This window comes from Notamacropus eugenii, chromosome 2 (assembly GCF_028372415.1).
Source record: "Notamacropus eugenii isolate mMacEug1 chromosome 2, mMacEug1.pri_v2, whole genome shotgun sequence".
NCBI lineage: Eukaryota > Metazoa > Chordata > Mammalia > Diprotodontia > Macropodidae > Notamacropus > Notamacropus eugenii.
Window position 1 is genome coordinate 300691892 of NC_092873.1, and position 24908 is coordinate 300716799.

The following is a 24908-nucleotide window of genomic DNA, read 5'->3' on the forward strand; positions in this document are numbered from 1 at the left end:
CTTTTGATCATTTTGTACTCTCTGCTTTAGTCTCCCTTCAGGTCCTTGACCTCCAGAGGAGGCTCAATTCCAAACCTGACCAAGGGCTGCCTAGAAAACTTAGCAGGGATGTCCTGCTAGTCAGTCTGGTTTAGAAGGACCCCCTCCTCTTTCGGGGGATCCCACATGGGCTCCAAAACTGTGTGGGACAGAGATCACTAACTCAAAAAAATGTTGGAGTCTGACTCAGAGATCAGAAAAGGTCTTCATTCTTTCTCATGAGAAAGGCCACAGCACTTGAAGCTCAATTAGCTGTAGCCAGGGAGTGCACTCCCTGGCCAGGAGAAGCCGATTTTTATAGCCCTAAGCAAGTCCCCTATTCCCCCTCCTTATACATTTCCTCATTTGCTGAGTACTGGGGATTTCATGGAAACTTACCAAGGGCTACTAAGATTTCAGATGACTTGTAGAAACAACGAAAGGGGGAAAGTCCTTCTAGTCTTCACCTGAGAAAACTACATTATAGGCCATCTCCCACACTCCAGAAGCTCGTGTTTGCAGATGATATTTTATTGCTTTCATGAAACCCCAAAACATTGCAGAGCCTGCTGGAAGATTTTTATTCACTCCAAGGAATTAAACCTGTCTATCCACACAGGGAAGAGCAAATGGATGAAAATGTATATTGCCTAGAGTTTCAACAGGCATCTGAATGAACATCCTTTAGATTATTCCAGCAGTACACACACACACACACACACACACACACACACAGAGAGAGAGAGAGAGAGAGAGAGAGAGAGAGAGAGAGAGAGAGAGAGAGAGAGAGAGAGAGACAGAGAGAGACAGAGACAGAGACAGAGAGAGAGAGAGAGAGAGAGAGAGAGAGAGAGAGAGAGAGAGAGAGAGAGAGAGAGAGAGAGAGAGAGAGAGAGAGAGAGAGAGAGAGAGAGAGAGAGCAGACTGGATTACTTTCCGGAAACTGCCAAACTTTTACTGAGCCCAGACTTTCCATGAGAGTTTTCCTCTCTTCACCCCAACATGTGGGAATAGCCAACAAAGTCCTCAACATTGGGGGCTAGCAAACAAAACCCCAGTTCTTTGAGAACTGTCAATATGCTCTGCCAGATGTTGATTCATATGGATACTTGGTGAACCTGTTTCTAGAAATTTATGAGGATAGTGCCTTTCACAGATCAAGCATTTTTTGAAGACTCAAATGAACAAAACTCTCTCTTGCTGGCAGCATTCAGTGAAAAGGAAGAAATGCTGCGTCTTTCAGAGGAAGTTGCTCGGGGACATATGTGCTACCTCCCCACTCAGCCACCATAGGACAATGAATTCATTGCACAGTGGATTGGGGTTTTGGGGATTTTTGGGGTCGATTTCCTTATGTTAAGTGAATAAGTATCAGAGAAAGGATACAACAGACTATGACACAGAGAGTTCTAAATGGTTTGAAGAACACCAGAGATCTAACAGCTGGTTTCCACATGCAGTGTAAGAAGACACAACCTCTCAGGCTTACTTGGACAATCCGGAAGGGAGAAATGGTCATTGCTTTCTAGGGAAGCTACCTGCCTATTAGAGTGGGAGTTAGGAGAATAAATCCAGAGGGGATGCTGTGTATATTTAAGTCACACTTGTTATTTTACTGGTATGGGAAAACCCCAGTGAGGAAACCCTTTCTATAACTACAACCAAACTTTAAATCTGAAGAGAAAATGGCCTAACCAGGAGTAAAGTTTTGGGCAGATAAGCTTTGAGAAAGGACATTAAAAGACCTTAGTCCAGAGCTGTCAATTGCTGCAGGCCCAGGAGTTCCCAGGGAGGAGATGCACCAGCCTGTTCTCTTTCTGCAAGTTTGTATCTACACTCCTCCCACTATGGATACTTATACTTTGAACATAGAAATGTGCTCTCAGTTTACCTTCTGTTTAGTAAAAGTTTCTAAGTTAATTGAGCTCATTTTGGCGGATTTGTTAAGTGGGAAATATATCAGGGTGGGCTCAGGAGCCGCTATTATGAGTAGAATAAATCTTGCTTCTGTACTGCAGGGTGTCCCCTAAGACCCTCAGAGAGTAAGTTACAGCAGTGTGCACACTCATTCTGGAAGTCCTGAACTGCCAGTATGAGGGCAGCTTGTATTATTGAGTCAGCCAAAAGAGAAAAAGAAGGGAACAGGAAAGGGTAATGGGGAGGGATCAGACACCACATCCACTGCACTATACTGGAAAAATATTGGATTGGAAAAATATCACGAAGATATAATAATCCAGAGCAGAGCTATTAAAAAGTTTGAGTTGCTATAAAGAAAACACCTGTCATAGAACCCATATCCAGGTGAAGCTGACATCAGGCTTGTGGTGAAACAATGTACATAAAGTTAGGCTGTCAAAGGGAAACAAGAGACCCAGTTACCGCAGGAAGGAGTTACAGACTGAGGGAAGAAACAAAACTGCAAACACACTGAACTAGAAAACCATGGCCACCTAGGGCACTGGTATCTAAAGTGGAGTGGGTACACCCTTCAGGGTACCAAAGAGAATCCACCAATGTGCTGGAAGACAACAGAACTGCTGTTTCTATTTTGTTTTATCTAAAGAAAGAAATTCAGCTTTACTAAGAAGAATGTGTAGATTTCTGCCAATGCCCTCCTTAATCCCACATGTTGGACACTTGTGTGCCATAGGTCATGGATCATCCTGAGGAAAGAGAGCACCACAATAAAGAGAGATTAACAGACACTATAAGAACCCTCACTCATTGTTTACTTTCAGTGGATTGTTATGCATAGAAGTTTATATGCCTGCTTAAGTGGATTGATGGAATATATTATCGAGTTTTAAGTAAATGAATCTAACCAACAAGGTCTGATGACTTGAAAAGGCTTCTACCAAGAAATACTAAATGATAGGTAATACTAAAAGTGAGCAGCAGAGCTCCTACTCCAGACTTCAGCCCTATAGCTTTATAGAAGGCAAGAAAACAAAACAACCCCAACGATGATGATGTAACTAGAATTTTCTTTCTCTTCATTTTGGAAGCAATCAGGGATAAGTGACTTGCCTAGGGTCCCATAGCTAATAAGTGTCTAAGGACTGATTTGACCTCAGGTCCTCCTTTCTTGCTGAAAAGAAAACTGTATCATTTCTTAAAACTCTTATATGGGCATACTTACAAAATTAGAAAATAGAATTTCCTAATGAATTTAAAAATCTTCCAACTAAGATATGTTAATGGTTTTTAAAGTGATGGTTGTTGTAAAAACATAAGAATACCACATTTTTGAATAGTTTATAAGAACAACCAATTGGTATCAGAAGGAGGAAATTTTTGAAGTGCGATTTGAACAAAAGCTTTAACATCATTGGTGAATGGGATCGAGAAATGCACATCATTAGTAAAGACAGCCAATCATGCACTTTTTCTACTTGAATCTCTTTCTTTTCATTGGACACCTACTTTCAGCAAGTATTTCATTAAACTAAACTTAGAACAAAACTTTGAGTTGCTATGTCATAAAGTGTTGAAAGAGTTAAAAAATAATAAAACATCCGATTATGCTGCTTTCACTACACCTGACATTTTAAGAGAAAAGTACAAAGAGGTTTTGTATTGGTAACAGGCAAAATAAAAATTATTTGAAAATACTGTTTATAAAAGTATCTGAAGTATCTAAAAGTATTTGAAGTATGTCATACTTGAAAAATTCTATTTGGATGTATTTTTGATAATTTGTACATAATATATTATTACATTAGTGCAGGTATAGAATTTATGTTTTTTCCTAAGAGCATTTTTTTCCAACTACATGTAAAGATAGTTTTCAACATCCAGTTTTGTAAAATTACGAATTCCAATTTTGTCTCCCTCCCCCTCTCCAAGACAGCAAGCAAGATGATACAGATTATGCAAGTAAAATCATATTTAAGTATATTTCTCCATTCACCAAGTTGTGAAGGAAGAACTAGTAAAAAATGGAAAATCCATGACAAAGAAAAAGCAAGACAAAAGGTGAAAATATATGCTTCCATTGGCATTCAGACTCCGTAGTTCTTTCTCTGGATGTAGGTAGCATTTTCCATCACTACTCCTTGGAATTGTCTTGCACTATTGTATTGCACTAATGTTGCTATTGCTGTGTACAGTCTTCTCTTACTTGTGCTCACTTAAGTCAGCTTTACTTCCTATAAGTCTTTCCAGGGTTTTCTGAAATCTGGCTGCTCATCATTTCTTACAGCACAGTAGGATTCCATTACATTCACATACCACAACTTGTTCAGTCCTTCCTCAATTGATGGTCCTCCTCTCAATTTCTAATTCCTTGCTACCACGAAAAGAGCTGCTAGAGATATTTGTGTGCATGTGGGTCTTTTTTCCTTTCTATGGTTTCCTTAGGATACAATCCTGGCAGTGATATTGCTGGATAAAAGAGTATGTATAGTTTTATAGCCTGTTGGACATGATTTCAAATTGCTCTCCAGAATGGTTGGATCAGTTCCCAACTCCACCAACAATGCATTAGGGTTCCTTTTTTCCCACATCTTCTCCAACATTATCACTTCTTCTTCTCTGTCTTATTAGCCAGGTCTTAGACTTGTGAGGCAATGCCTCAGAGTAGTTTGAGCAGGCAGAGAATTTAAAAAGAAACATACATGCATTGTGATTGCATGCTTAACTTCGTTTTAGTGATGGGATTTGTTCTAGTCGAATAAACTGGAAAACTGTCCTTGATTCTTTCAGATAATGACAACCAGTCCCAAAACACCTGAAGAAGCCTGGAGGACACCACTGAATTGTAACAGTAGGCTAACAAAACACCCAAATTACGGCTTCAAGTCATAAAGAAAGGTGAAAATAATATTTGAAAGTCAGGAAATGAGTGTGCATTTTAATAAAAATATTTATTTACTACCTGTTGCATGCAGATCTGTGTTGGGAGTGGTAAAGAAGTAAGAAAAGTCTGGATTACTGCCTTCACAGAGTTTACAATCTGTTAAGATTGTAAAAAATGTTTCACATTTTACATTAAGTAAAAACTTAAAAAAATGTTTTTTAAAGATTGGTGCATTACAAGATCATAGATCCATAGCTAAAAGTACAGTATCAGGCACATAGTAAATATTTTAAAAAATTCTTGACGATTGATGGCAGGAGACATCGAAAGGCATTTGGTCCAAACACAAACATCCCCATGCCCATTTTCATGTAAGAAAACTGAGGCCCAAAAGGGAAAATTTAAGGACTTGCTTTATAAAGTCCATCTCTGTAACAAGGACATATCCCTATCACCAACCAGTGTGTCAGAGGTTCTCCTCTGAACTCTCTCTCTTACCTCCTCAATTAAAAACCACCTATTCAAAACACTGTAGGACGACATTTTATTGACACATAAAATAGGGGAAGATGAACAAACCTGAAAACTATGAATTCAGACTGATTAGTCTCAAAGATTTAAAACACTGTCTATTATTGGAAAATGTTTTATAAATGCCCAGAACCAGAGTTGCCAATAGGATGGTTCCTCTCATGTCGTGGTAGGCAAGAGATAGTTTGGTGTGGGCAGGGGCCCATAGCTCTTTGCTGCCTTCCATCTGTTCTAACAGAGCTCTAGTCAGGTGGTTCTTCTTCAGTTCCACAGGCTCCTCCATGTAAGCCCTCTTTTTCATTTAGTTGTTCTTTAGCTCAAAACGTTTAAGAAACAACTTCTCTATGGAGTAGAGTTTTTTTTATTCTCAGGCATGGTCTTAGCTACCAAGTGGGAAAAAAAAAAAAAGAGTTTTTTCTCTACCAGAAATATAGTGTATCCATATAGTCAGCCTCTGGTTATATACCAGTATCCCCAAAAAGCAGGATTGAACTTGTTCTCCAGTTTTGAGAGAGTCCTCATGTTTTATCAGTTCTACATTCTGATATCATAACCACCAATCTTGTTGTCTTTTCCACCTCTGACGTCTGGGAGGAGCATCTTTCACCCAAGGAAACATTCCTAGATTATTTAGGAGTCAACAAATGTAGCCCATTTTCTCTCCAGTCATCTCTCTTAAGGACCTGAGGGTGATTATTCTGATCCCCCATAGCTATCAGAAATGTTGGCCAGTTGCCAGTCCTGCCTGGGGTGAGGTCTGTGTTTCTAGCAGTCCTCAGACAGGCCTACAATCTGGTTCTCACCCTTGATTTTCCCAAGCAGCTCAGTAGAAAGGGCAGGAGAGCACAGCACCTGCAATATTTGCTAAAGTGAGTAACACAATGAGAATCTCTCCAAATTATACCAGATATGGTTTCTACAGAGCAGCAGCTGTGGTATCACACTAAATAAAAATGGGGGACCACTTAGGCACAAACAGCCCTGAGAGCCACATATATTCATGGTTTGAAAATGTAACATTATCTATGTTTTATTGAATTTGAATCTATTTTGCTAAACTTTTCTCAATTACATTTGAATCTAGTTCAGACTGCACTTGGATGTGTTGTGAGCCTACTGAGGTCTCTGTCATCTGCTCTAAGCAACCTTCTAAGATCAGAAGGTGCCATTCTATATTGGTAGAAGTTTTCTCATATGGAGCTGACCTTTCCTTCTATCCCCTGCTTAGAACAGTGCCTGGCACATAGGAGGATTTCATAAACGCTTATTGACTGTGGAAACTATCCATGCTAACTTCATACTAAGAAAACCATGGCTACCTTCCTTCTCTATGTTCTACTGTTCAGCATAAAAATCGTAATAGTGAGAGTTTGCATAACCCTTGAAGAATTCCAAAGAATTTTTACAAATGTTAATTTATTTCATTGTTTTCATGCAAAACACATTTATTTACAAGTATACATTATGGGCTGTAACACAGAGGACAGAAAGAATGTATGAAACAGCAATGTTGTTTTAACAATAACTGAAAGAATAAGTCATTTTGATGATTATAAATATGTGAATTAAGTATAAAGGACATATGAAGAAAGACGCTATCTGTATCCAGATAAAGAACTGATTAAAAAAAAAGAAGCATATATAGAAAAAGTTTACGTATATGAACCCACTTGTGGCTAATGCCAACCATCTCTAGGGTGGAGGGGCAGGAAGAAAGCAAATAAATAGAAAGGAAAAAAACCACATGATAACTTTATTATGTATTTAAAAGGAATAGCAAGTTGTACATAGTGAATTTTAATTTTATGTGAAATCATCTTTTTATGATACTGCCTTACAGAAATTCTTTTTTTATTCCACAAAATAAAAATTAATAAATATGGGGCAAAAAGAATATATGATGTTCATGCCTAGTACAGCCACATCTAGTAAATTTATGCAAACTCTCTTAGTGGCCTGCCATTCTCCACAGCAAGCAGTGTGCTCTGAGGAGCAGGCATCCCCTACTTGCTACGTCTGTGACATCTTCATTCATCGGGCAGAGCATCATAGGCTACCCAGAGAATCCAGGCACTAACTGGCTGCCACTATGCCATGCTTTTCAATCTGTAGGGGAGAAGAGTTTTGACCACAGTCAGTCAGTCAATAACAATAGTTTAAGCCTTATTATATGCCAGACACTGTATGAAACTTGGGATACAAAGAAAGGAGTTGTTCAGGAGCTCACGTTCTAATGGGGAGGCAACATGCTAACAGCTATGGACAAACAAGCTCTGTGCAGGTTAAATAGAAAATCATTGGCTAGAAGGAAGAGGGTGTGGGAAAGGCTTCCAGTAGAAAGTAGGATTTGAGTTGGAATTGAAAGGAAGCTGGGGAAGCCCAGAGGCAGAGCATTCTGGGAATGGGGGACAGCCCATCCAAATTCCCAGAGCTAAGAAATCAATTGTCTTGTTTGGGAAGGTAATGACCAATAGATAAGCTGTGGATCTCCTGGATACCCAAGGGCTCTCAAGTGTGCCTTTTGTAGAGAATCGCATATTCACTGTACCTGTGTCACCAGGAAGGTGACACCCATCTCTCTACCTGTCACCAAGTAGTCATGGTGGTGATGACAGAGTAGCCCCATGGTGGGGAGAGGAGAGCAACAAGCATTATGCTTAGGTGCCAATTATTCAGCCCAGTCAAAAAACCAGATATGAGATCCTGCTATTGTTACCTTGACTAGGAGAGGGATGAAGCTTTACATAATTAATCTTGGAAGTACTGTTCTGAAGGGGCTCAGGAGAGAAATGAATTGTCCAAGGAAGAAAGAAGGGATGTCAGCAAAGAGAAGAACAAAGTCATTCCCTATCTCCTCTGAAGGTGGTCTTTACACAAGGTTACCACTTGCAGGTTTCTAAGAGTAAGGTTCTCAGGAGTTGTGTTGAGAATAATTTGCCCATGGTTTTAAAGTTCTTCCTTCTATTTCTTTTAGTGTCTTCAAATACTTCTTTGAGAAGGGACTTCTCCCAATTAACTCTCATCCCTTCATGCCTTTTGCTTCAAACAATATGTGTGTGTGTTTAAAATTCTTTTCCTTAAGCCACTCCTTATTTTAGGTTTCATGTACTATCTCAGGCTCTTCAGAATAAGATTTAAGAGATCTCATTCAAAATTTGTCATGAGGAATTTACAGCAACTCTCTGTTACTCCTTAAAGTAATAGAAGTGTATGGGAGGCAGGTAATGTTGTATTTTCCCTGCTGCTTTTCTTTGTTGTAGTCATCTTAAGCTTTTGCTATTCAGAAATCAAGTTAGAAGAAATGGAAAACTGCTGATACGAAAGCTATTTGCCAATCCAGCTGGTATAATAGAGACCTGTCAGAGATCTCAGCCCCTCAGCATCTCCCTTTTCTTGAGATGTATTCACTATGGCTAGCCGACCTAACCTCTACCCATGCCATCCCCAATTCCCACCCACCAAGCTAGACAAACATCAGCCATTCTTCTGAAAGAAAAGAGACTGCAGGGTCCTGGTGTTTCTGTAGATCCCTCCCTCTTTCCTCCCTGTGGTAGCCACTCAGTCATGATTGCTTACTTTCCCTCTTCCTCCAGGTTAGACATGAATGGCATTTCTTTGGATATCAAGCTTAAAGTAAAACGGAGGTCATGGAAATGAACAGAGAAGAGCATGAGTGAGGTTAACAACATAGGAGAGGGCACAGAGGTGACAAAGAAATGGGAAGCAGAAGAGTGGCCCCACTATGATGAGTGCAAGTGGTGGAAAGATCATGGTTTGCTTCAAAGCTACACTGCAGCTTTAGTGGCCACTTGATCACAGGTGTAAAGATTGGGGGATGAGGTGGTAGTGGGTCCCAGGATTAGCGGATCCAGCTGGTCACTGCCAACTCTCTTACCTCAAGATTTCTTCTTGCCTTCTTCAAAACCTCTTTTGTTCTGGTTACTGCAACGATAAGAAGGCAAAAATCACAAGCCTGCTAATGACTCACTTGGCTTAGCATACAGAGGAGAGATGCTTTGTAAGCTTGCTCCTCTGGCTTACCTTGCTTGGTCAACCCCATTTCTCTCATTCATGATTTTTCTTCATCCCACTTCCTTGCCTCCTTATCCTATCACTGTTCTTGCCTGACTGTCCCCAACCTCAGAGTATTCACATTGACCATTACATCCAATTCTATGACAGAATGGTGGTTTAGGAATGCAGGAAACCATGCAGACTCTGGGCCACATTGATTCTGTGGAATCTCAATGAACCCTTGCTACTGCAAGGAAATCTTTTCATTCTTCCCCAATCAGATCTCCATTAGAAGAGAGACTCTCCACAGAGACTCTTTCATACTTCTCTACCTCAGCCTCTCACAGGAATGTTCCTGCTCGCCTCACCTTAACAAAAAAAGAGACCATTCACCATTACTCTCCACATCAAAATCGCCCTGGACTTTTTCTTTCATTTCTTCCTTCATTCAAGTCTTTGGTGACACATGACTCTTCTCCTAAAGAAAGTGGACCTTCATCCCATCCACTCCATCCACTCCTATCTCCTAGCAATCGTTCCTTCTTTCTAATCGGCAATCCATCCCCCTTGACCTTATTTACAAAAACTCACCTAACATCCCTTTCAGTCTATCACTCTATGTTCTCTCCTTTTCACAGCCAACTTTGAGAGGGAAAGTCCTCACTATCTTTACACTTTGCTTCCACCTCCCTTCTCTCATTCCTCATCCTTTAAAAACTAGATTCTTAACTTATTTTCAGCGGAGAACACACCCTTCAAAGTTCACAATGGTCTCTTCACTGCTATATCCAATGATCGTTTTTCAATTCTCATCTATCCTGACATTTCCATAGCATTTGATATTTGTCTTTTGCTGGCTACTCCCTCCTCTTTGGTTTGTGGAGCTTTTTTTCTTTTTGTAGATAACGATCTCTCCTTTCTTCTTATTTTACTTTTTCCTAGTCTCTTTTGATGGATCTTCAGCTATGTTCCATCCCCTTATCATGGATAAACTGAAAAGACCAGTCCTCAATCCTCTCCCTTCCCTCTCGTTACTCTCAAGGACGAGGGCACTAACTTGTGTAACTTCAATTTCCATTTCTATCTATACAACCCTAATATATAGAGTTCCTGAGTTCCATCACCAACTACCTCCTAGACATTTTAAATTGGATAAAGTAGAGGCATCTCAAACTCAACATGTCCAAAAGAGAACACATTCTGTTTCTATAACAACCCACCCCTCTCTGTCTCACTTCCCTTTTTCTGTTGAGGATACTAGACCACATCTTTCCAGTCATCCAGGTTCACAATCTCAATGCCATCCTTATCTCTTCCATCTCCCTCATTCCCTATCATCAATGCCAAGTCTACCTCTTCTCTCCATTTACGTGACCACCCTATGAGTTTCAAACGCCATTAACTCTTTATGGGACAAGTTAGAATAGCCTCCTCTTTGGTTCTTCCTACCTCCAGTTTCTTCCTTTTTCAATCTATATCAACACACAGCTCCCAAAGTAATAGTCCTAAAACACAGGTCTATGTCCCTGACCTGCTCAAGAAGCTCCCATCACTCCGTATTGCTTATATGATAGAATCCAAATTCTCCTAGCACTTGAAGCTCTTCTCCACCTGACACAAACCTCTACTTTCCAGCCCTACTACACATTTTTCCTCTTCACACACTGTTATGAGTTATGAGTGTGTGTGTGTGTGTGTGTGTGTGTGTGTGTGCCTTTCTGTAGTTTTCCTTATACCTGGACTCCTTCTCTTCACCTACATCTCTTAGAATCCACATCTTACTTCAGACCTCAGCTCAAGCACCACTTCCTCTCTGGTGCTCATCCTGACCTTCTTCCCCCAGCTGCTAGTACCCTCCCCTCCTATGGTCTTCTAATTACTTTTTATATATTATGTATCTATTCTATGGACACATTATGTTTTCTGTGATTGAATCGAAGCTCCCTGATGGCAGGAACATTTCTTCATCACTTTATATCCCCAGTATTTAGCATATTGCATGACACATAGTAAATGCTTGATAAGCCATAATGCATAGGAGGCATGGGGACATCACGGACACATTCATGCGATGGAACCTTTTTGGTCTCCTTGCTCACTGGACATCTATCAGAAGGACAAGGACATGTAGAAACAGCTTCTTTTTTCCACCTTACTTCCCCAACCCCCTCTGATCTCCTGCACTGCTTCCTGGAAACACCTACATTGATGGAAAATGAACTTCTCCAAATTCTCCTTTTCAAGCTTCGTTCTGTTCAATCTTTCACGGGTGGTCCTCAGGACATTGTGTTGTTGCAATAATTTTCGTTTCAAGAGGAGAATATCTCCTTCTATTGACTCCTGCTAAATAAAAGTTCAGGTTCTTGGTTAAAATGCCTAATGAAGCTGAAAGCAAGATTCCATAGCCTTCTCAGCTGTAATTCTGGGATGACCTCCCTCCATTCTGCTAACCCAAGAAAGTCTGGTCCTGCACATAGGACTTCAAAGGAATGGGGTTTTGAAACACCTATAGCAGGCATACAGATAAACTGGGAGCCTGAATGAAATTGGAAATGTCAGAATTTTAATTAAAAAAACGCCTATAATCTTTTCCTTTTTGGCAATTACCATGGTGTTTTGGCATCATTGACACACTTACTGTGCCATTAAATGAAGGTGAGGCATTCGTTAAATGTGTGTGAATTTACTCAGCAATGGGAAAATGGATGGACTGGGGAAAATTGGCCTTTTTAGGCTGATATAATTTGGTCAAATCCCTTAAAAACAGCAAACAGTCATTGAGTGTGATGCAACCGTCTGTAGCTGGATCTAGGACATTAATCCAATATCTAACCCCTACTAGGAGGAGAAAGAGGTCCTGGACTCAATCTAGGGATTTTCTAACTCAAAGATCCTTACACTTTGGGGGCATGAACCCCTCTCTGAGCTTGCATGGCACCTACATTCATAACTGAAGGGCATGATCAATATCAGATAGAAGTTGGTGGAAATAAAGGAATAAATATTTTTCCATCCGTTTCATGCATGCCTTGAAATACGTCCACCAATTCTGTTCTCACCTGAAAGCCAGGCTTGAGCTCAGACACGAGTCCTTGGAATGACTCAATTTCTCACACCTTCCCTACCTCCTCCCCCAGAATGCTCAAGATGTCTGTGACTGGGAAGTCCTAAGATTTAAGGGAACCAGTTTGTGATTTTGTCAGACTACTTGTGCAGTCTGATAACTGCCATGGAAGAGTAATGGAAACCAGGTGGTGTAGCAGAGATGATGGTAGATCTCTAGTCAGGCAGACCTGAGTTCAATTCCTTATTAGCTACGCTTAGTCAAGTCACTTTAACTGTCTGCCTCAGTTTCCTCACCTGCAAAATAGGGGTGATAATAGCACTTCCCTCCTAGGGCTATTGTGAGGATCAATTGAGATAATCTTTGTAAAACCCTTTCAAAATTTTAAAGCGCTATAGATAAATGTTGGCTACTGATATCATTAAAGGAGAAAGAAGAATGGTGAATATTTGGCTCTTTCATTCTAGAAATCTCCAATGGAAAAAAATTAGTGGCACTTTCTTCATCTTTCCAGGGGGCTTGTCATTTCAATATTCCTCAAACCCTTTCTGTTCCTCTGGTTGAGTAGTTCATCCCAGGGGAAGAGGAAATCCATATGGACTGGCATATGGGAACACAAGCCAGAAAACCCTGTCTTGCATTCATCTTTCACATTCATCCTCCTTCTCTCCAAAGGCTATCTCCTGACAATTTCCTTTGTCTGTTCTTCAGTCCCAGCTTCTCTTGTGGGAACACTTCAATCTGTCCTGAAACATGCACACCACATTCCTCCCAACTCTTACCGTTTTCATTTGACATGTAGGCCCGTTAGTGCTGGGCAGGGCTGCTTTCCAGAACATAGTGAGATGAGCATGAGACTCCTCTAAGATCTGGTCCAGGATTTTGGCATTATCCTGGAGTTGCTGGATGTTTCCCGAGGTCAGAACCTAGTAAAGGAGAGAAGGGAAACCTGCTTCTACGTTCTGAACATGTTCTCCATGGCAGGGTTCTGGCTGAGAGAAGAGACTATCTTGGACCCCTAAAGCCGTTTCTGCTTGCATAACTCAGAATATGCCACCTTGAGTAATGACTTCCCTCATGGGAGACTACTGATCTGCTTCTAGCTCTCTATCTCTGATGGAAATTTTCCTCTATTTGTAAAGGCAGCTGGTGGAGCAGGAGGGAGAGTGGCGAGACTGGAGTCAGGAAGACCCAAATTCAAATCCAGCATCAAGATTCTTAGTAGCAGTGTGACCCTGGGCTAGTCACTTAACCTCTGTTTCCCTCATTTTCCTCATCTATAAAATGAGAGCAATCTAGCATCTACCTGATAGTCTTGTTGTAAAGATCAAAGAAGATGTGTGTAAAAATAAATTTTCAACTGCTTAACACAGTACCTGGCATATCGTAAGGCACTATGTAAGCAATTATTCTCTTCCGCTGTTTTCCACTTATGTCTCCTTCATTTGTCCTTGTGTCACCTCTCCCCTCCTACTTCCATATCCTCACTGGTTGTTGGGGATCAACTGCCTCAGGACAGAATCAGCTCTCTAGTCAGTGAAGATGTGTTATGTGCATTTCAAGGTTTATAGGGACCATAAATTTAGGAACTCTGAGTTTTTTTCTTTGCTTGTCATCACCTAATTGATTGACACCTGGGACTGGGTCACAAACTTGAATCTCTTTGCCATTCTAGGGTCACTAAAATAGATGGTAGGCCACCTCAAGCCTTAATACCCCAGTCATAGAGTGCTAAATAACATTTGAAATGACAAAGATGTTTTCTTACTTCATTTCCTCCATCCTCCTTTCCTGCCTTCCTCCATCTCGCCCTTTTCTTCCTTCCTTCCTTCCTTCCATCCTTTGTTCCTTCCTTCCTTCCTTCCTTCCATCCTTTGTTCCTTCCTTCTTTCCTTCCTTCCTCCATTCTCCCTTACTTCCTGCCCTCTTCCCCCTCCTCCTCCCCTCACTTCCTCCTTTCTTTCCTGCATTCTCATTGATATTTTGTGGGTTATGTGAACCCTCTACAAAATATCTGCTTCTGCCCTCTTTGGCAAATTCACTTCAAGGCATAAGGTAATCTGTCTCAGTTTCCTCATCTGAAAAATAGGGTGATAATAAGACTCATAATAGCCTCATACCCTAGACTTCACTTGCCATTATAGGAATTCTCAACCCAGGATTATTGACTGTTACCCTTCCCCATCACCTGCTTCTAATTAATATTGACTATTTCACAGGAACACCTCTCTGTCTCCTATCTCCACATCTCCCTTGGTTTCTCCGTCTCTATTATTTTTACTAATGAACTCTATCTTTTACCACATGGTGATTTCTGGATGCCCTCATGTTCACCAGAATCCTTGTGAATCCTCAGCCATCGAAGGGACAAAGAACGATCATTAAACAGAAACACCTGTACTACAACTGTCCCTGAAAGAGGATGCAACACTGCACAATCACAGTCTCCCACCCCTTCAACTCAATTTTCCCCAGAGACAATAATGTTCTTCCTAACTACAGTGTTTGAGGTTTCATTTTGATTTTTAAATTTGTATTACTGTAGTCTTTGTGTTGGTTTCCTGGTTCTATTTAATTGTCTCTGCATCAGTTCAAACAGGTCTTTCCATGTTTCTCTGAATATCTTATGGTCATCCTTGGTATACATAAAAAATATTCCATTGTCTTCATATGTCAAGTGAACTATTCTCATTTATTGGGCATTCATTCCAGGTCTTTGAGAAGATAACAAGTGCTATGAAAATAGAACAATAATGTATTTGGTGCTTGAATTTCCCTGGGGTTACATGTCCAGAAGTGGGAATTTGGGCAGAAAAAGGGACAAGCAATTTAGCCACTTTTTTGACATCAATCCAAATTATGCTCACTTCACCCCATTGTTCAAGAATCCACTCCATAGACATAGTTATGAAAGCTGTTTCCATTTTCCTCCAATTCTGTAATGATATGATCTTTTCTATTTAAGTTAGGTACCAGTTTGTAAGTTACTGTCCTACGTGGTATGAGATGCTAGAATAAACCTAAATTTTACTGAACTTCTTTTCCAGTTTGCATGGTAGCTCTTATGAATTGTGGAGTCCTTGCCTCTAAAATTTGTGTTCCTGGGGTTATTGAATATGGAATGGTTAAGTTTGCTTCTGATTTTTGCTTATCTTCATCATTTCTACTGGGATACTTTTCCATTTTTTTAACCAGCACCAAATGGTTTTGATAACTATTTCAAGAAATCTCAAGAAGCACTCCTCCCCTTACGTACCTGATGTTTCCTACTATTTTTCTTCAGATTCTGAATGTGTCTCTGCATGTGAACTTTATTACTGAATTTAAAGAATAGCATATTTTTGTAAGGTTAATGGAACCCAAACATGGAGCAATGAGTCTCTCTCCAATCGGTTAAATTTTTCCTTATTTTTATGAGGAGTGGTGAATAATTGTATGGAAAGATATAAATAGGTGTACATATATCAATGTGAATGTGTCTCGGAAGACTGCCTCCATCATGTTTTATTCATTTTGTACCTGTTTTGAGTAGGATTTCTCCATTAATTCTTTCTGGTATTTTTTATTGTTCTACATAGAAATGTTGAAGAGGAGTGGATTTTGTACCCTGCTACCTTCCTGAAGCTACTGATCCCCTCCGTTAGTTTACTGATTTGCCCAAGTCTTCACACTAGCTACCATACCCTCTATAAATAAGAACACTGGCATCTCTTATTGGTAAATATTTGTGCCTCTCTCTCTGTTGTCTTATGGCTAATTATTAGAATTTATAAAACTCTCTCAAATTATGAAGCCAGTGCTTTTATCCCTGCCTTTATAAGGGAAGTTAATGTTTCTCTGCTACAACAATGTAAGCTTTGGATATTAGATATATACGTTAATCATGATTTGAAGGGACATTTACTATGCTTTTTAAGATTTTTGCACAAGCAGATGCTTAATGTTTTTCAAAGGCTTTTTCTGTACCTGTTGCTAGAATCACATGCTTTCTGTTTTAATGTGATGATATTAAGTGGTTTTCTAATGTTAAACCAGCCTTGCATTTCTGCTGGAAACAACTTCTGCAGAGGAAATAACTGTTTTGAGTATTTTGCTACAGTCTTTTTGATCGATTTTTATTTAAAGTTTTTGCAGCAATATTCATTATTTATATTGATCCATCTTCTCTCTTGTTCCTTTACCCCATTTTAACTTCGGTTACAACATCTGGGTGTGAGGAAAAGACTTCTTCCTCTATTCAGTGCCATGAATTTTTATCTTTCTTGTCATTTTTTTATTGTTTCCAGTATACTACTTGATCATTCTGAAGGCATTTTAACCATCTCTTACCTCTTCTTTCTTCGGCCTTGATGAGTCCCATTATTAGATCATTTTTATGATTGTGTGCTCAGTTTATACACAGACTTTCTTGGGTGGACTTTTGCCCTTTGTTTTTCTAATTCATAATTGCTTATTTCACACTTGCTTCCTTCCTGCTTGATCCCTCCCCCTCTTCCACTGCAGTGACATCCCCCATTTTCTCCAATACAAAACCCCAAGGCTGTATTGGGCATTATGAGGGACAGTGAAATTTATGCAAATTCTGTAGCGAAAAGGTACTTGGTCATCTAGTCTTCCTTCCCACAGTCATGGAATCCTTTCTCCTCTAAGTGGCTCCATGGTACACTTTCTCTTGCAACTCCTGTTCATCGTTGTGACCTGTTTTTCATCAAATATCCTACCTCTTATGGTCCTGAGTGAGTCCCACTGTGGTCTGTACAACGAGGGGAAAGGGTTGTCGTGCTAGGCAGGGCTAGAAACTCAAAAGCAACAATGATGAGGTGGTTTGTGCTGACTGAGGTCAGCAGCTAGGGTAGACTAGAGATGCATAGGCATCTTCCAATATGTGTGGGAGGTTCAAATATCTCAGGTCTCCCATGTCATTTCAGAAATCTTTTTAGCTCATGCAGATGGTTTTTCTGTCTTCCCAACTTCTGGGAGAAGATTAAATTTCTTCTGATAATGCATGTTTTTCCTTGATTTCAAGTGGTTGGGCCTAAGGAATTATGGTAAAAACAACTCTTCTCCCAAATTCTGAATCCTGTTATGCCATATTGTGAATCATGTAACCAAAGATGGTGCTTTATATCATTCATTCTTGCTTTTACTTTTTTTTAAAATGACTTAACAACTACAAATTGCTACATTTTTGCAAAAATTCCCAATCTTACACATACTTTGATGGATTTTATCATTATCACTGTTAGTCATTTATCAAGTTTTCCCAAGAACCTAACAAATACATATGAAGTCAAACATGGATTAGCCATATTTTCAGTTAATTGTGATGTATAAAGTGATTATGTTCATTGATTTCCTAATGTTAAACCACCCTTGGATTTCTACTGGAAACACAACTTGTTCACAGTTCATAACCTTTTCAATATTTTGCTACAGTCTTTTTGATAGACTTTTGTTTACATTTTTTCATCAATATTCACTAATTATACTGGAGCAGCTAGGTTGCATAATGGATAAGGTGCAGGTCATGGAGTCAGAAAGACTCATCCTCCTAAGTTCCAATCCAGCTTCAGACACTGACTAGCTCTGTAACTCAGGGGAAACCCATCTAATCCTGTTTTCCTCAGTTTTCTCATCTGCAAAATGAGCTGGAGATGGAAACCACTCTAGTATCTTTGCCACGAAAACCCCAGATGGGGTCACAAAGAGTCACAGACAACTGGAAATGCTTCAAGAGTGATGAAATCCTACTAACACTGCCCCTGGCCCCAGTATACTAACTGCTTCATAGCCCCTATGAACAATGGCCTAATGTCTTCATATATGTCTCACTGATCACTGGGATAACAGGTGTGTCCATGAACTCTTATTTCCCACAGCAACAGCAGCTGTGTCCATGCATTCAACCACAACCATAGCCACGTCTGCAACAGGACCACAATATTCAGCCAATCAGAAACCAGTACTACCAGGAGGCCAGATCTGGATGTGGACGACAAAACAACAGAAGGGCCTTTCCTTAAGTAAATACCTGAACAGTAATAGCAAAAGCTGTCCTTTGGGCTAACTGATGACATAGAGAGCCTTCTTCCAATATCATTATCATACATACATACCAACCCAATGGGTTTTTCCTTATGAAATGTGGATAATGTGCAATTTCACTGTGGCTAGGACTCCTCCCCTAGTACTTAATTCCTTAATAAACCTCTCCTGTCTTTGTAATAAACGTAATTTCTATTAAGCAATTATATCTTTGCCGTATCAAAATCTATCTTCTCTGAAGTTTTTCTTTCCTCTTGGAATTTAGCCTGCTTCATGAGAGGTATCAATCTCAATAAATGACTATTCTTGCATGAAAAGTGTTCTGACTCTGAATTCTTTGAGATCATTCCACCACAACACATCATGAAACAACACAGTAGGACCTGCACAAAGTGGATAATGAAAAAATCTACTCATTCATTCCCTGACAATTCTCTCCATTTAGTCTTCTAAAGTGTCAGATTTGTTGCACTGAATATCCTTATTGTCAAAAGAGGACTACCTGCCCAACTCTACGTGATTCTTATCTGTGCCTAATTTTCCCTTCATATTTGGACATCAGATGTTCCAAGCCAGTATAAGACCTGTTCAAAGCAGCACCAATACTCAACTCAGCCCATTCAAAATCTCTCTCATCACTCAAATGATTTTGTAAAAGTTGATCTTATCCTTGAACCTTCCACTGCTCCATGTGAGTGTGAAGATCCCATGAGTAATCTCTCTGATCCTCTACTCTGTAGCATTAGAATGAACTTACCCATAACCTGCAAGGATGCCAAGGAATCCATATCACCTTAATGTTTGTACTCTGACATTTGTGGCTTTTACACAGTCCTGAGTACCTCAGCCCTGCTCTTTAGGATGATTCCTAATTTGGGACCTTAAGACAGTGAAAGAAGCAAGGTGAAAAAGATGAGTGTTGGACAGTTGAAACAATACAGTTGTATCCTCCTAACACGAGCTAGCAAAGAGACGGTCTGATACTGAGACAGCTGAACCAAGGAATAACTATGAGAAGACAGAGGGATCAGCATATAGCAAGATGCCTGCAGGAAAAGAAGAAATGTTGGGGAATGAGAGAGGAGGACCACCCAGATGTGAGAAGAAAGGGAAGAGAAAAGAATGAGTGATCTGATTACCTCAGTGTCTTGCAGGGCAGGTGAGTTTAGAATACCGGGCAGGAGAGAAAGCATTTTATGAGCCAGTTCCTTTCCTTCTGAAATCTGTAGCTTCAGGGCACTGAAGTCTTCCATATTGCCAATCATGTGATGCCCATGGTTGTCCAATGAATGGTCGGGAGCATCCCCCTTCAGCATGGAATGGGTCTCCTTTCTAGGGGACACATCGAAACCCAACTCTGAAAAACACAATAAAGCTCAAGTTGAAGATCATCCTTGTGTAATCTCTTCATGACTTAATTTGAGAGAACAAAAGACTAAGAGGGAAAGGGAATGGCATCTGGAAAGATAAACTTTGGGAAATGTCCAGGCCTGGGCGAAGTGAGTTGAAGTGATTTCTTCCAGTCTTGGTGACATCCTCTTTTCTCATTTCATATAGTGATATCAGATAGGCAGATATATTAATCATTGGAAAATAAAAGCAAAGAAAGAAAAAGAATTGTTACGAACATTTTGGGGACAGAAAAATGAATCTAGATTAGTTTATGTTTTCCTACAATAGAGGGACCATGTTGAATGCTTATTAGAAAGCTAATACTGGAATCCAGAAGACCTGGTGAAATCCTGCTTCTGATACATAATAGCAATGTAACGCTAGACAAGTATTGTAATCTCTTCCTGCCTGAAAAAACTCTCCAGGAATTACAGACAAATTGCTGAAAAGAGAGTGGAAATAGGAGACTGAGGGTGGCCTGTTGGAGAGAGAGCATGGAAGAAGGATGTTCAGAGAGATATAATAGAGTGATCAAAGAGCAATTTGCTGGCTTTGTAATACATTGAAGCCCAGTCTCCACCAAAGGCTCTTTGTGATATGTGAGCTGAAGCAGAAATAATCAAGAAAGGAGAGAGAATGTCTTGCTATTTCCTGGCAGTCAAGGAAAGGGGGAATGAGTGCACAGCAGATGGGAAGGGAGAATCTAACGTGACAATTGCCTTGTCTTGCCTGGAGAAAAGCACGCAACATTTGGGGGAAATCAGGGAACAGATCTTCTGAGAGAGGAGATCTTCACTGTCCTGGAAAAACATGGACAGGCATGGAAAATAGTACCAAATGAAGAAGGTTACCTAGGAAAAGTTGGAATGAAATATTTTAAAGTCAGCAGCAGAGAATTCTGAGAGGAGCATTTCCTTTATAATGAAAAGGTTGGGCTCATGGCCTCCATGGGCAGCTCTAGAGTTTCTTAGCCAGCACTTCCCTTTAAAGGCAGTGGACTTGAGTATAATGAGGGTGGTCAGGCCCCATAATATTCCATTCTGACTGGAGCAGATGCTGCTGAAGCTGTCCAGACACTTTCAAGGACATATGTGCTCAGTGCTGAAGAATTCAAAGCAATCTTCTGACCTGCATGAAGGCATCAGGAGGAAATCCTGGAGAGTAGACCTTAAAAGAAGTAATTCCATGCTCTGGTACTTACTTTCTCCCTATTTCTTAAACTTGTGGGAACTCTATGGAAGCTCCTTCTCCTTTGGATTATTTGGGGGAGAGAAAGTGGCTATGATAGCTGCTCAGATATGGCAAACTTGAGCCTGCACACCAGTCCTCTGGCTGACATTTCTTTGGGTTTCTTTTCTGATCCTGGGTGATTGAACAGTAATCATGAGATGGTCATTTTTCGTTTTAGAAGCAACCTTATGACAAAAGAATCTAGGACTTCATGGACCCCTTGGTTGAAACTAACTACTAGCAAAAGGAATTTCTACATTTATACTCTTCTCAGCAAAGATGCCTACTGCCAGAAGAGTGAACCAAGCTATGTCCTATTTAGACAATAGATGTGAACTTTGTGGGAATTGTTTGGAGAGTGCAGTGTCAGGGTAAAGATACAATAGCTAGTCAACGAGGCTAAATAAAGAATTGCATAGGGCACCCTAGGAATACATGGTTCATGATGGTTCTAGTAGTGGAGAGGAAGGATCCCTCTCAAGGTCCCTGATTCAAAAAGACATCTAGCAGAATGGATTAAAAGCCATAATCCAACTATATGTTGTTTATAAGAAACACATTTGAAATGGGGGAATACACACGGAGTAAAGATCAAAGGTTGTAGTAGAATATATTATGCTTCAGCTGATGTAAGAGAAGCCAGATTAGCAATCCTAATCACAGTCAAAGCAAAAGCAGAAAGAGACCTAATCAAAAGAGATAAGGAAGGAAACTATATCCTGCTAAAAGTCACCATGGACAATGAAGCAATATCATTACCAAACATGTATGCTCCAATTGGTATAGCATCCACATTCTTACAGGAGAGGTTGAGGGACTTGCAGGAAGAAATTGACAGCAAAACTATACTAGTGGGGGACCTCTGCCTTCCCCTCTCTGAACCTGATAAATGTAACCTCAAAATAAACAAGAAAGAGGTCCACAAGGTAAATAAACCTCTGGTTAAGGTAGATATGATAGCTCTGTGGGGAAAACTGAATGGGAATAGAAAGAAATCGACCTTTCTCTTAGCAGTACATGGCACATATACAAAAACTGACCATGTTCTAGGACACAAAAACTTCACAATCCAGTGCAGAAAGGCAGAGATAATCAATGCATTCCTCACAGATCTAAACGCAATAAACATTATATGGAATAAAAGGCCATGGAAAGATAAACCAAAAATCAATTGGAAACTAAATATTCTGATCCTGAAGAAGGAGTGGGTTAAACAACAAATCATAGAAACTATTAACAACTTCATTCAAGAGAATGACAACAATGAGACAACGTATCAAATCTTACGAGATAATGCAAAAGCACTTCTTAGGGGAAGTTGTATATCTTTGAATGCCCACATAAATAAAATAGAGAAAGAGGAAATCAATGACTTGGGCATGCAGATGAAAAAGTTATGAAAAGAACAAATTGAAAATCCCCAAGTAAATACCAAATTAGAAATACTGAAAACCACAGGACAGACTAATAAAATTGAAGTTAAGAAAACTATTTTATTAATAAATAAAACCAATAGCTGGTTTTATGAAAAAACTAATAAAATTGATAAAATTTTTGTTGAATTTTATTCAAAAAAGAAAGAAGAAAATCAAATTACTAATATCAAAAAAGACAGGGGTAAACTCACCACCAATGAGGAAGAAATTAAAACCATAATTGGAAATTACTTTGCCCAAGTATGTGCCCACAAAATCAACAATCAAACGGAGATGGATGAGTATTTTCAAAAATACAAATTGCCCAGATCAACAGAAGAAGAAGTTGAATACTTAAAGAAACAAATCTTCTCAGAAAAGAAATTGAACAAGCCATCAATCAACTCCCTAGGAAAACATCTCGAGGGCCAGATGGATTTACAAGTGAATTCTATCAAATATGTCAAGAACAGTTAATTCCAATACTATATAGACTATTTTTGCAAATTGGGGAAGAAGGTGTCCTCCCAAATTCTTTTGATGATACAAATATGGTTTTGATACCTAAACCAGGAAGAGAGCAAACAGAGAAAGAAAATTATAGACCAATTTCTCTACTGAATATAGATACAAAAATTTTAAATAAGATTTTAGCAAAATGATTGTAGCATCTTATCACTAGAATAATACATTATAATCAGGTAGAATTCAGACCAGGAATGCAGGGCTGCTTCAATATTAGGAAAACGATTAGCATTATCCATCACATCAACAACAAAGCTAACAGAAACCTCATGATTATCTCAATAGATGCAGAAAAACCTTTCGACAAAATACAACACCAATTCCTCTTAAAAATGCTGGAGAACATAGGAATAAAGGGAACTTTCCATCAAATGATAAGCAGTAGCTACCTAAAATGTCCAGCAAGCATTATAGGCAACGGAGAAAAGCTAGATGCATTTCCAATAAGATCAGAGGTGAAAGAAAGATGCCCATCCTCACCACTTTTATTCAATATGATACTAGAAATGTGAGCTGTAACAATTAGACAAGATAAAGTAACTGAAGGAATAAGAATAGGCAAAGAAGAAACTAGGTTAGCACTCTTTGCAGATGAGATGATGATATACTTAGTGAATCCCAGAGATTCAAGTCAAAACCTACTTGAAATGATAAACAATCTTGGCAAAGTTGCAGGTTACAAAATAAACCCACACAAATCTTCTAGATTCCTATATATTAGTAACAAAGTCCAACAGCAAGAGAAAGAAAGAGAAATCCCATTTAAAGCTAGAGTGGACACTACAAAAACTTGGGGAGTTTACCTGCCAAAACAAACCCAGGGACTATAAGAACACAATTACCAGAACTTTTTACACATGTAAATCAGATCTAAGCAAGTGGAAAAATATCGGTTGCTCACGGGTAGGCCAAGCCAATACAATAAAAGTGACAATTCTACCTAAATTAATTAATTTATTTAGTGCAATACCAATTAAACTATCAGATAATTATTTCTAGAGCTGGATAAAATAATATCAAAATTCATCTGGAGGAATAAAATATCCAGAATATCAAAGGGACTAATGAAAAGAAAAGCTAGGGAAGGTGGCTTAGCTCTAGCAGATCTCAAATTGTATTATGAAGTAGCAATTATTAAAAGCACTTGTTACTGGCTAAGAAACAGAAGGGTAGACAAGCAGAATATGCTAGGAACTCAAGACACAGTAGGCAAGGAATATAGCAACCTCCTGTTTGATAAACCCAAGGACCCCAGCTTCTGGGATAAGAACTCACTGTATGACAAAAATTGCTGGGAAAACTGGATAACAGTGTGGTGGAAACTAGGCATAGACCCATGCCTGTCACTGGACACAAGAATAAAGTCCAAATGGGTACACGATCTAGGTATGAAGACTGATACCATGGACAAACTGGAGGAGCAAGGAATAATGTAGCTATGAGATTTATGAAGAAGGGAAGAATTTTTGACTAAAGAGGAGATAGAAAGCATTATGAAGTGCAAGATGGATAATTTTGACTACATTAAACTGAAAAGTTTTTGCACAACCAAAGCCAATGCAACCAAAATTTGGAGGGATATAGTCAACTGGGAAAGAAGTTTTACAGCTAATCTTGGGGACAAAGACCTCATTTCTAGAATATATAGAGAAGTGACTCAAATGTACAACAATACAAGTCATTCCCCAATTAATAAATCATCAAAGGATATGAATAGGCAATTGCCAGAGGAAGAAATTAAAGATATCTCTAATCATATGAAAAAAAGCTCTAAATCACTTTTGATTAGAGAGATGCAAATCAAAACAACTCTGAGGTACTCCATCACACCTATCAGACTGGCAAACATGACAGAACAGGTAAATGATCAATG

At 39.4% G+C, this 24908-nt stretch overlaps 1 protein-coding gene and 1 long non-coding RNA gene across 6 annotated transcripts in view; one reads left to right on the top strand and one right to left on the bottom strand.

The window, feature by feature from the left end:
• The window catches only part of LOC140527547 (uncharacterized), an 85351-nt gene extending 79715 nt beyond the window's left edge, over positions 1 to 5636 (top strand). The window contains exon 4 of the long non-coding RNA XR_011974828.1: positions 4726 to 5636. This is a non-coding gene — a long non-coding RNA (uncharacterized lncRNA). The remainder of the gene's footprint in view (positions 1 to 4725) is intronic.
• A 1439-nt stretch (positions 5637 to 7075) lies between these two features.
• Positions 7076 to 24908, bottom strand: part of LOC140527548 (myomegalin-like) — a 65248-nt gene continuing 47415 nt past the window's right edge. For 4 of the 5 annotated variants that reach the window (XM_072644563.1, XM_072644562.1, XM_072644561.1 and 1 more), the window contains 5 exons: positions 19613 to 19830; positions 13211 to 13354; positions 11569 to 11707; positions 9246 to 9292; positions 7076 to 7456 (listed from right to left, as the gene is read on the bottom strand). In XM_072644563.1, the coding sequence (XP_072500664.1) occupies positions 7424 to 7456; positions 9246 to 9292; positions 11569 to 11707; positions 13211 to 13354; positions 19613 to 19830 (581 nt within the window). In that variant the 3' untranslated portion in view covers positions 7076 to 7423. The remainder of the gene's footprint in view (positions 7457 to 9245; positions 9293 to 11568; positions 11708 to 13210; positions 13355 to 19612; positions 19831 to 24908) is intronic. The other variant, XM_072644560.1, reaches the window with a different exon arrangement.